Source organism: Amblyomma mixtum, chromosome 9 (genome assembly GCF_055824585.1).
Source record: "Amblyomma mixtum isolate Tamu chromosome 9, ASM5582458v1, whole genome shotgun sequence".
NCBI lineage: Eukaryota > Metazoa > Arthropoda > Arachnida > Ixodida > Ixodidae > Amblyomma > Amblyomma mixtum.
Window position 1 is genome coordinate 63743625 of NC_143020.1, and position 12994 is coordinate 63756618.

Genomic DNA, 12994 nt, shown 5'->3' on the forward strand with positions numbered 1-12994 from the left:
GGAAGTGGGCTTTCCTGCATACCTTACTTTATCAAGAGATAGCGGAGCTCATGCTAGAAAAGCTGTGACAGGGACGAGACAACTGCTATGGCTGTGGGCGTTAAGCGTATATCACATTATGGATTAAAATAAACTGCAGGCTTTCATGCTGCGACTGTTCGAAAGGGGTGGTCGGCCATCTTATTCTCGTCACATGTGGGAAGGTACAGCAACAGAAATGCGCAGGAGGTCCAAGCCTCCCAGCGTCAAAATGTGACCAGCCCACATGATAAATAATGCTAAGACAATGACTTTGTACTGTTTTCCTGACATTTATTATTTGACTGATTTCTTGACTGATACTGATGTGCACTAATCAATTTCACACAATGGACCCAGATTAAGAGCTTTACAATACAATGTTTATCGTTGGCACTAATCATAGCATTTACCAGCCACGACCCTTGTAGCGTGTTATCATGGACACCTTATGTAAATCAAGAAGGATTTTTCAAATAACACCAACACAACATGGAAGCTAGCAGAAGGTGAATTGGTCACAACCAGTTGCTATTCTAACAGGCAAAATAGATTAAATATGGTGTGGAAACAATGCTCCACAAATATTATGTCATTTATATTCAGCACAGACAGTGCACTAAGAAATGCTAAAGCAGATGTTAGTGAACTCATTTGTTAGTTCTCGCTCCAAACAACAGAGAACTCTTCAAACTAACTCAAGACATGTCATTTTGATGCTGGATACCAACTTGTCCTCACTCATTCCTGCCACTAACAGTGCTGGAATAAACACAAAGATTTACACAAGAACAAGTTTTCCTTTATTGTCATACAAACATTTATAGGTTCAGTGATTTAATAAGTGCATTTCTAATTAGTGTCACAAAAATTGTCCCACTCAGGCTGCACGAATAAAGTGAATTGTTGTGCAACCTTTCACTCCCCGAATTTCTTTATTGAGGCAAGGTGACAACTAGCGCCAGAGAATAATACTGGGTACAAGGTTTTTGACAGTCTCGGTCCAAAAAGAAGTGATGGCATTCATGTGTGGTCGTGATTTTACTTCCACTCACACGAGTTTATAACCACAGCAGGCTTCCTATCCGTCTTCAGGAATGACTCAGAGCGGGTGTGTTTGTCTAATGACACAAAAAATGTCATTTTCTAACAAGTTTCTCAAAATGAACAAAGCTTAAAATGTAATTAATGATGCAGATTAGCTACCCACAACTTACATAGGGTAGTCAGCTAGAATCTTGCTAGCTTGCATACAAAAAGATAGATAGCAAAACATATCGACTAAGGGCCTCACGGACCACTGCTATGTTTGATGAATTGCCTCCTTGTGGCGGTTCAAATTTTGCTTCTTACTGAATGTCTTTTGGCATACCGCACATTGGAAGGGCTTTTCACCCTTATGGCATCTAACGTGAGTCACAAGATTTGAACGTACCGCAAAAGCCATGGGGCACAGCTGGCACTGAAACGGCTTTTCACCCGTGTGGGTACGAATGTGTGGCACAAGGCTGCTTTTCAATTTAAAGCTGCTGCCACAGTGGTCGCAGCGGTAAGGGCGTTCGCCTGTATGAGTGCGCTGGTGTGCCCGCAGATTTGCTCTTTGTGAAAAGCTGCTACCGCAACATTCACAACGGTAAGGACGCTCGCCTGTGTGAATGCGCTGGTGTTGCTCTAGGGTGAACTTTCTTGCAAAGCTATCTCCACAGTCGTTACAATGGTATGGGCGGTTGCCTGTATGGACTCGGAAATGCTGCACTAGATGGCATCTACTTTCGAATCCCTTGCTGCAGTGGGTGCATTTGTGCAGCTTATTTCTTGCAGCTTTACTCCGGTGGTTACCCATGCCAGAAGGAGTAGATTCCATGCAGTGGCCCACAGGGTGCCTTTCACTGGTTGAATCTTCCAAAGCACGTGCGCCATGGTCGCTCTGTGTCACGACTGAACCTGTGTTGCACAGGCAGAGTAAGTTAAATAAACTGCGAGAACCAACAATGCACAGTTCACTTGGAAGAAGGGATAAAAGTTGAATGCGGAGGACACAGTCATCAAAAGCTGTGGATATCTATAAAAAATTTCATTCAACAGATCAGCCTTAAGGAGAAATCAGGCCTCAAACAAGACGTCTCTGCAGTCAATTCTGCATGCAGGCAAAAAAAAAACATTTAGGCTACTTTAGATGTTATCACTGCCAAAAAAATTGGGCAGCCTTTGCAATCCATCCAAAGTTGCTGCCTTTGACCATAGTGCATACATTACTGGCATCATGAGGGGCACTGTCCAAAGTCCACACAGGTGGGCTTAATGGCTAAACAAGTGGCAGTCAGCTATGCTTATTCAATGCAAAATGCCACATTCTTTCCTTTATTTCCTCCTTAGGGTCTAAAGGAGGAAAAGGCTAAAGGCTAAAAGCCAGACGAGCCCTTGGTCTCCTGTACGATTTCTTGCATCAATGAACAGAACTCACAGCGGAGACAGTTCGGTGAGTATAGTTCACTTATCACAGAACAACTTTGCAGAATATCAAACGCCCATATCACCATCATTCAGCACAGTTCAGTAAACTAAAGCTTCCGTATCCTACAACCTGCTCTTTGAAAGACAACCTTCAGGAAAGCATATATGGAGAAAAACTGCAGATTCTAACCTGGTGAGTTATGTCCAGAAGGTACAGCATAATTGTGGTCCCCGAAGCGCAAGCCTGCATGTGAAAACCAGATTACATCCACTATGATACAAGATTACATGTGCAACAGCTCATGTCGTGTTATGAGTACGACACAGTGAATATGGAATACACTCTTGTAAAACAGCTTTTCCAGCTGAAGTAAATTGAGTAGGGTGAGCCTGAAAACAAGTCAGCTTGAAAGCAAACATTCCAGACAAGGCACTTTCGTCTACACAGGGGTGTGAGTCTAATACCCATTTCCAGGCACTGCATTCAGCAAAAGCCAGGGAAAAAGCATGCGCATTGTACCACAGGTGGGTACCCAGTGGCACAGGGAATCCAACCCTGCACATCCTACATGCGAGATGCACGCTCCAATGACTAGGCCACCGTTGCAGACAGAGTGAACGTAGTGAGAAACAGCGAGTAAAGTGCGACTTGTGATCAGTTACTGCAATATTTTGAGCAGAAATCACAGCATCGCTATACTCATTTTACGGACATTTTATGATGCAAAGGAACCAGTCGGACAAAAACAAAAAACAAACACTGTGCAATAGTGCAACACTTGTGCAACAGTGTATAGCATCACTACAGTACACAGCTTAACAAAAACATAGGCCAATTTTTTTTAATGGCTCTGCATTAAAATAAAACAATTTCCATGTCAATGAAATTAAATGACGTGCCTGAAATGAAATCCATGCATACGGTATTCCAGATGTGCAGATATACATTCAGTATTGTTAGAAGACTAAAACAAACATTGCCACAGTATGCTCCACGGAACTAAATGTAACATGCTCGTAGAAAGACCTCACAATGAAATGGAATACCTCAGAATGCGGGCTAAATGAGCACAGCAATGAACGTAGTTTAGAAAGTCACTAATGCTAAGAGTACACTAATCATAGTGCGCTCTTCACAAAGCCAAAAGGATGCCCATCAACCACTAAGCAGCGGCAGATACAGTATAATATAAAATTCACCACACGATACAGCACAGGTTTTGCAGAGATACAGTCATCACAAAGCCCCAGCCAGGTGACAAAGCAGGAGTGCAAGGTGGTGAAGTTACATCGAATTACGTGAGCAAGCATTCGCAGATTCAAGGTCATACAGCACACGACTCAGGATAAAGATTGATGTGTCAAACACAGGTGCCCAAGAGCCCAATAATTTCAATGCACACAGTTTTCACCCTTTGTTTCTGCTTCTATTGAAAAATGTAAGAATATTGCATAAATTTTAAAAAAAATCAATTCGTGCACATAAGAGAACAATTACACAAGTACCAGCATAACTTCGTGCTTTCATGCGATGTCACGAAGTTTTTTTGCAATGACCACCACCCCAGAGGTGATCTTGCTTTCAATCCTGAATAACAGGATAAAGTCTGATTCACCCCATTTTTTACCAAAAATAAAGGAATCATTTTCTACCATTTGTGTTTTTGATTGAGCATAATACTTTGGAACCACGGGCTTCCTTTATTAAAGGTGAGCACCAGATGCTTTTTTCTTCTTCCAATTATTCATGCCGTGAATTTACGTGACGAAGGGACATGCAATGTCCTATCGTCACCAGCACAGACTTCCTTACAAAAATATGCAATATCTCCGGAATGTTATAACTGCCCTAAAAAATATGCCAATCTGACCCACTGTCTTCTAGAATGTCCCAAGGCCATTCGGCCTCTGAGTGACCAAATAATGTGATTCTATGAGTGCTACTAATTGCCCACCACAAGGGTACACACGTTGCAGGCTTCACCTCATTGCTCTACATGATCAGGTGTTGTTTTAGTACGACAACTGAAATGGGAATCCCATTGAGAGCTTAATTTATACTGTTCAACCATTGCACGCCAGTGAGTCCTGCTACACCACCCTTGAGCTAAGAACAAGAAAGAACTTGGTGCCTATTTTTAATCTTGCTACTCCTTAGTTCCGTCTCCATTCCAAGCCTGATGTCATTACCACTGAAAGGATTTTACTGTTTACAAAACGAGTTCACTAAAAAAAATTTGTTTTGAGAGCGGCACACATTTTCATTATTCAAAATCCCTAGAATTCAAGCAAAATAATTAAAAACACTTCTATCTCACTTTGAACAGAGACACAATTCGCTGAGTTCATTGCATACGCAATTTTCTAAGTTATGAGCATCAAGCAATGGAGTTGAGGAAGGCTGGCAAGCGTGGTACTGAAGGTTTCTTCCTCTGGAACCTTGTACACATTGGCTTATCGACAATGGCCTGCAAAGTAACGGAAAAAAAATGAGCGTCACTACAAAACAAACACAAATGCCGCAAGCACCGGAGCCAGTTTACATTTGTGCAAATGGCAAAGAACTAAGAATGCACAATATCCGCGCCTGACTACACATTCGGCCGTTTTCCTTCTGGAAGCAAAAAATGAGAAAGGATATGGATAGGGAAAAATAAGTGCAATGGCAATCTACTGTAAACTTCGAGTACAAATTTTTGAAACTGATGTCCTCTACCAGCTAAAATGCAATCTCACTTGTACTATTTTTAGCACGGCTGGTCTGGATAGTTCTCTTAGCACAGAACGATGGATTCTCGTGCATCTAACGTTGCACATGCACATAAGTGAAGGCAAAGTTCTGCCTATGTTCATGGTAGTAGGCTGCATTCAAAGGTTCTTCCTCAAGCATTTACTCTCTGTCCTACTAATACTACCATTCATGCCTGCAGTTTGAAACAACGCGCAGTAGATTAAGGAGAAGTCTCCAAGGCCACAACAGCATTGTTTACATGTTTTGTGTACTGAATACATTTAATGCAGTCCTAGATCAGTGGACTGACTTATGAGGAGACTCACTCGGGCTCATATTCAGAAGATTCCCCGAGTGGTGAGCGAGTCGGATCCAGACCCACATTCAGATTATGATCCGAGTCATGGGCGAGTCTGGGTCAGGCTCATATTATTATGATCTGTGTTTCTGCAACAACGCTGCAAGCTTAGATTTCTATGCCACCTTGTTTAATAACAGCAGAGAAGAGGAATGATTCAGTGCCACTATTAAGAACGCTTGAGGGCCAGGCAGTTTGGAGAAGTCTGTGGGTGACCGAAGAAGAGGATTTCGCGGAATCAACGAAGACGGTATTTCGTCCCATCATCCCCATTGCTAGTTTTACGTGGGTGCAGTAATGAGCCAATAGCTTTGAACGAGTCACTCCATGCTGTTGAGAGTTTCCATTAGCACAACGATTTGTATAACATTCAGGACATGTACATAAGCTATCTAATTTTGACATCAAGGCAAAACAGCAATTATCTGCATTACGGTTAAAAATGCGGCCCGTGCAACTTGAAAAATGTAATTGAAAACATCAGGGTTCAAATCTAATCCAAAGAGCATCAGACCAAGAAGATGCATTCGTGAGCCTTAATTTGGACCTCTGTAGCCACACACATGCGTGGCTGAAAAGTATGACCATACCAGAAAGAGAAAAACCATAAAAATAATGCTTGAGTTGCAATTTTAAGGTGAATAGCCAATTGCAACGCAGAAACGACTCCTGCCTTATTTTTATGCAATCTTTTCATCTGAAAATTCCTATAAAAAATGTTACATAAAAAAACAGAAAAAAAGCAGATATCAAATAAATAAAATGATGGCTAGAAGAAGAGGCATTACCACAACTAAGAAAGGCAGGACAATTTGTGACCCTAGAGGAGACAATGTGTAACTTGCAAGTAAGTCTCACAAAACAACACAATGGCTAATGTGCCATCAGACTCCAAGAAACATCAGAATGAAAAAATTGCACGACACAGCACAGAAATCTCAGAAATACAGCAGAGAATAAAATAATAGCCTTGAATAGAAACAAATTAATAGACAGGCTAGGATTAATCAAAGCTTAAAAAAAAGGAACAGCCAGTAGAATAAACAATTCACCACTTAAACTTACTAGGCGAGGTGGCACTCTCTACAGGCCTGATACAAAGGGGATGCCAGTAGTTATCTATTTATCTAGGGGAGAGCTATTGGTGTGTGGTACAAAGATACGTCGCTCAATACATTGTTTTACAGGACAGGAGCATCGCGCTATGAGTCTGCATAAGTTGGCAGCAGTTCCTCTGGAATGCTCTTCCTCTGGCTACTGGTGCTCCTCCAATGGCTGCAAAACAAGAGCACGCATACAAAAAAAAAGACACGGGCATTGTTCAATATGGCTATGGGATGTAGTCCTGCTTTTTAAAATAGACCATTTAGAGGAAATGAAGGGCATCAGGCATTTGTCATTCCTGTGAAGCAGCTGTAATAGGACGCGGAAAAGGGATTTTATACTTCCATGTCATGGCGATTACTTCAATGCACACAAAAAAAAAGCCTATTGATATGCCGTAACTAGAAGCTGTTTGTGCCCATTTGGACAGTAGAAAAGGAAATGGTCTACAGATTCAACGTCCCCGCATGAGTCGCATAGGTTTGTCGGTGACCACCCTCATGTGCATAGATATAAATTTAAACTTGGAATTATGACCCACAGCCACACATTGATAAATCACACAGCCTGCTTTTACATGAATGGACGTTGCAATTATATGCTAAGTGCTGATAATCAGTGTTATTTAGTAAGGAATCGCGTAGCCTGACTGATATGTGTTGGAACCGCTGAAACCTGGAAGTTGCCAGCAGACTGAAATTCAGGATGGGATATGTCACTGACCCGTCAAGAGCTGACCTTGCTAAGTAATCAGCCGCCTCGTTTGAATGAATGCCTGCATCGCCATTAACCCAGACAAAACGGTCCTCCTTTAAAGTGGACGGGACTAGAAATCGCAGGAAACGGCTCAAAAAATCTTTTTGTGAACTTTCAAGGGACACTAAAGCTGACAAACAATCAGCCAGGATGATAACATGGGATACATGACATAGAATTTTGTGCAGGGCCATTCTGAGAGCCAAGAATTCTGCAAAGAATATAGGAATATAATCTCGCAGGTGGAAAGAATAGCTCCATGCCAAATCATGCGAAAAGATGCCAACTGCAGTTTTTTGGCAGCTGACAGAGGCATCGGTAGAAAGCACCATAAGATGGGGGTATTCCGCTATGTGATGAGAAAGAATACTGTTCAAAATGTTTGTGGACATGTATTTCGCATCAGATGAGAAGATGTGATCAAAATCGAGTTCCACTGCTGCCGGAGTGTCGTCAACCCACTGCAAAAAACTGAGGTCAACACCAATCAGTGTTAAAAGGTTCTGCGTTAAGGTAATTTGTGTCATTTGATAATGTGGCCAATGATGACAAAAGAATAACGCCGGCTGAGACACAAAAATCTGAGCACTGACATCAGTCATCGGGTCCAACGACCTGAGGAAAGTTCGCACCGTGAGTATTTTAAAGCGGGAAATTAGATCAGGGATGCTGGCTTCGAGATAAAGTAGGGCTTTTGAAACTGAAAATCGGAGACCAAGGCAGAGACGCAGAGCACGTCTTTCTAGTAATATTAAGGGTTGCATCTTGTACTCTGCGCTGCTAGAAAACACAATCCAACCAAGTTCAAGTACAGGTCTTACATAGGCTTTGTATAGTAACAATAATGTGTCACGGCACATCCCAAACTTTTAATTGGCGATTCGTGTCAGCCGGCCTAGAGTGCGTTCTCCTTTGAATACGTTGTTCTTTATATGAAGGCTCCAATCTAATGCTAGGTGATAACACCTAGATATTGAACTCTTTCCGTAATATGGGGAAAATGGCCATTTTCTGAAGGTTTCAGTAATTCTTTTTCTGTAAAAACTACTGCATTCAATATTTATTGCAATACCCAAAAAGAGAGCTGAATTAAGGTGCTTTCTATTCATACAAGTTTCAACAACAAATTGCGTGTTGCAACAAAAAATTTTATTTGCTAAAAACGAGATTTTAGGAAAGAATTGAACAAAACTTACAAAGACAAGCTTGTATTTAAAAGGAAAAAAGCGCAAAAAATTTTCTGAAATATGCAAAATGTTTGTTGCTCTATTGGTCACTATCTGCAAAAAAAAATAATTTCTATCTTGAATAGTATTCATGCTACAAAACAATAACTGGAAACCCTATAGTTGTGCGTCAGAGCGTGGCCGCCTGTGTTGCAGGCTGGTTTCCATCATCACCGATGTGAAAACTGAATGATCTTCAGCGCCTTGCAACATTTTCAGGCTCGTCGTTGCATGGGTCTTTCGATTGAATCACTCGCAGACCAAATAGAGTCCTGAGATTTGCAAAGTTATAGAGCGCGTGGCGCGCATGTCGAGGCTGCGACTTTGATGGTATCGCATCTTCGGAGCCGTTCAAAAAATGGCGTTTTGTAGGGGCAAAAAAAAAAAAACTACATCGGAAACAAAACTTCAGTTCTCCAGCTACAAGTCAGATGTGCATCGTGCCTGTAAGCAACGCGGAAGGCTCCGAAGTTTAGCGGCGAAGGCGTCATCTGCGGGAAACATGGAAGGCAATGAGCACAGGTCCGCGTCTTCATTTCTTCGCAGCGCGTTAGAAAGTGCCCCCTCACGAGACAAAAGAAAACTACAACGGAAACAAAACTTTGGTTCATTGCGTATAAGCTATATCTCCAGCGTGGTCAATATCAATGCAGAAGGTTCTAAAATCGGAGTATGAAACCATCGTTAGTGGGCTAACGATGCTCAATGGACGCGGTAGGGAAAAAGTTAGTGGATTCCACTTGTGGAATCTGGTTAGAGCGATGAACTAATCAAATGTGCAAAGGCATGTCTGGAGGAAATACCAGTATGCCACATTTGTTAACATTCAGGGATAAAATAATACGGTGCGGCCAAACTTCAAGAGCATCGAAATATCCCTGGAGAATCTGGTAAAGGAAATGAATATCCCTGGCCGAAGCAAAAAAAAACTGTTATATCAGAACGAATGGAGAAGTCACTGACCAAAATATTAAAAAAGCAGCAGTGACAGCACCGGACCTTGCAGCACTCCTCTTGACTGACAATAAGTATTAGAACATAGGGTTCCCTCTGTGCAGTAAAGGTATCTGTCCTTCAGAAATTCAGATATCCACGCCTAAATGTAGGTTGGAGGATGTAAGTGCAAGAGTCTGCTAAGTAAAATAGTATGTTCTACACTATCATAGGCCTTTGCTACATCAAAAGTCGCCAAAGCTGAAACATCCCTTCTACGTATCGAGAGCTGGATTCTACTCTCTAGATCCACATGCGCAGACCATATAAAGCATCCGCAAAAAAAGCCAATCTGTGTTGAGAAAAGGCCATCAACATCTTGAACATGTTTTGTGAGACAACTATGCACTATTCTTTCTATTAATTTGACTAAATTTGAGGTTAGCGCAATTGGAAAATATTACCTAAGACGTATGCTTTCCCTGCATATTTCATCAATAAAATATTTTTCGGTATCTTCCAAATGCTTGGCAACCATGCATTTTTCAATCAAGCCCTGACAATATCTGCTTGTAAAATCCTGGGCTAAAATTTTAATCACACCAACAGTGACACTATCTTCTTGTCCTGAAGCTGCAGGATGCAACATTGCCAGGACTGAGAGGAGCTCTGATGCGTCAACCTCGGTATAATCCGAAGAGGGTGAGATTGTGCACAAAGGGACGTTTCTCTGCATCTGGAAATGTAACGCCAGTGCCCGAGCAATACTCTAAATGGTTTCCTGAGCCTTTTTAGGTGATAACACTGTTGAAGAAGTGAGGTGAGGGACTGGAGAACTCTTGTTACGTTCCATGAATCTATACATGGCCTTCCGATTACAAGGATTTTGAAGATATGTGTTTAAATTTTGGCTACACTCCTCCTCAAAGATGCAGAAAAAATTTGAAATTTAACCAATCAGCTGGACTCTGGTTGCAGGATAGCCTCTCTTCCAGGCTGCTTTTCAGCGATGATAGGCCATCTCACACGCTTCAGTCCACCAGGGAGGCGGCTGTGTATTAGAGGCTGCTGCGTACACAGTGAATATTCAGTGGTCTACTGCACTTCCCAAAAATGAAACCGTCTGCTGAGCCCTGTCATCCCGGCTAGCACTGACTATAGAAGCAAGTGAGGCAGACATCTAACTTCTATAAATATTGTGGTTGACATATTTATGGGTTACATAACTATTTTTGAGCAGAGATAGCCACATAGTGAAAGATATAAGAAAGTGGTCACTAGATGTACCTGAATCTTCTGTCAAACAATCAGTTATAGCCTACCTGCTGATAATGTAAAGTCAATGGCTGAGCGAGCAGCACCTTGCATAAAAGTTATTCGTCTTGAATTGCAGCAGTGTATAGCATTTGTAGACAACTACGACCAGAGAAGCTGGCCGCAGGAATCAGTGAGACTTCCCCAATCACTATGGTGGCAATTAAAATCTGCAATGACTACACTGCTTTAGCCAGCCACCAAGCTGTCTAAACAGTCTGTACTGTGTAGACCTGAAGGAAAATAGACATTAGCAACAGTAATATCGGCACACTGCGGAAATGAAATTCTGATCGCTAAAAGCTCACAGTCAGGGAGAAGAATTTTCTCAGATACATGCCCGATGACATATATGTTTAGATAGCATGGTTGCCAATCCACCTCCCCTACCAGCATTTCGATCTGATCTGAAACCTCGAAAGTCTCTCATTGAAAATGATCTACAAGGTGATAACCACCTTTCTAGTTAAAGTACGATAGCTCATGTTTCTGAATAAGTAGTTCTAGATCTTTAAGAGAAGAGAGTATGGAGTGGCAATTCCATTGTAACACTGTTACCTGTCATGATTATTGACCAATTGAAGAGGCAGAAGCCGCCTCATTGAGGCAGAGGAACTTTAGGTGGTCGTTTTTTAGCTTTCATATGGGGAGAACCAGATTTAGATCGTGACGAGGAAGCACGACGCTTCTGCGTAGGACACGACATTTCGACATGTGTTGTGCAGATGTCGGGGCTACATGCCCTGCTAAGAACAGAGATGTTAGGTGAGACCTGGGAAGCATCAGCACGTGATGTCGAGCGGCTAGCGCTAGCTGCACAAGCTGGCACAGATGAGGGCGTTGCTGCCAGAACGGATGTTGATGGTGACACCGATTGAAACAACTGAGCAAACGCCTCAGAAAATGACAGAGAGCGGAAGGCTTTGGGCTGTCAAGCTAGCAAACCAAGCGGCCAACCCTCCACCTGGGGAGGTCAAAGACATCTCTCAGCGCAACGCGTCCTCAGGTTCACATTAACTGCGTCTTAACCGAAGCCTTGGCCAAAACCCCCCCAGCGCAGAACGGCCTCACCAATGATGAACAAGCCGGAACCACCACCAGAAGCACAGAAACAGCAGCAGCCCGCCAGGATACGTCAGCGCACTCCTTCCGTCTTATTCTCCTTACAGACCGACAACACACAAATTACGTAAAGCAACAGCTAAAGGAACCTGAGGAACTGTCACAACCGGCAACACACGAAAAGTATGCGATTATTGATGCCACCCGCGATGCAGCTTGCTCCAGCATACATCTTCTCTCATGATTGGCGTGGGCATGTTTGAATATATGTATAAAAAAAAAAACATTGTCAGGACCGTGTGGACAACCCCAATTAAGTATTAACGACGAAGCAAAGTTTGATTTGTACACAAAGTATAGCTGATTGAAAATCGGCTGTCAGTTGTGCCCTTCCAACGCGATCGAAAGCAAAACCGAATTTCGACACTGTTGGTTTCGATATCGCACCCGATGGAGCGCAATGCTTGAATTTTGTATCCGAATTTTATATCCGCGGCTTCACTTGTACGTGCGACGGTTTACTGAGCGCCACTGCGAACGGCGCGAATAGAAACTTAATGCGGAGATACTTCTCCACTGTACTAAACTACACTCCAGCGAGAACGCGTCTAGCTCAAAGCCGCCACCCACAATGCACGTCACGCCTATCGTGAACGCCTTTTACAAGGACCTGATCATGCGCAGTTTTAAAATATAGCTCCTGTCCAGGCTTATTTTCAGCAAACGCATTAAGGTGACGCTATGCAACGAGATCCTTTGGTGGTACACTTCATTAATTGCGACTGTAGATGGTAACGTTCTACTCCGCCACTTCGCATTCGTTGTGGAGTGTAGAGGAGGTATTACCTTGGTATGGGAGCTCCCCGTCCCCTTTTCCGCAACATACAGAGACTTCTATATTTATCTGCCGGATTCTGCAAAAAAAAATTCCTGGGAGCAAATTTCAAAAGCAGATATATCGCTCCACAAGATATATCGCGTACGTGCTTGTCTTTGCGTTGAGTTTTATGGCGCGTATGCGACTACGACTACCATACG

The 12994-nt window shown here is 42.6% G+C and overlaps 1 protein-coding gene across 1 annotated transcript in view; it reads right to left on the reverse strand.

Annotated features, from left to right (window-relative positions):
- Window positions 1-869: 869 nt before the first annotated feature.
- The window catches only part of LOC149329363 (uncharacterized), a 40360-nt gene continuing 28235 nt past the window's right edge, over window positions 870-12994 (reverse strand). The window contains exons 12-13 of the mRNA XM_089559232.1: window positions 2663-2743; window positions 870-1962 (exon numbers count right to left, since the gene is read on the reverse strand). Of these exons, the coding sequence (XP_089415358.1) occupies window positions 1322-1962; window positions 2663-2743 (722 nt within the window). The 3' untranslated portion in view covers window positions 870-1321. The remainder of the gene's footprint in view (window positions 1963-2662; window positions 2744-12994) is intronic.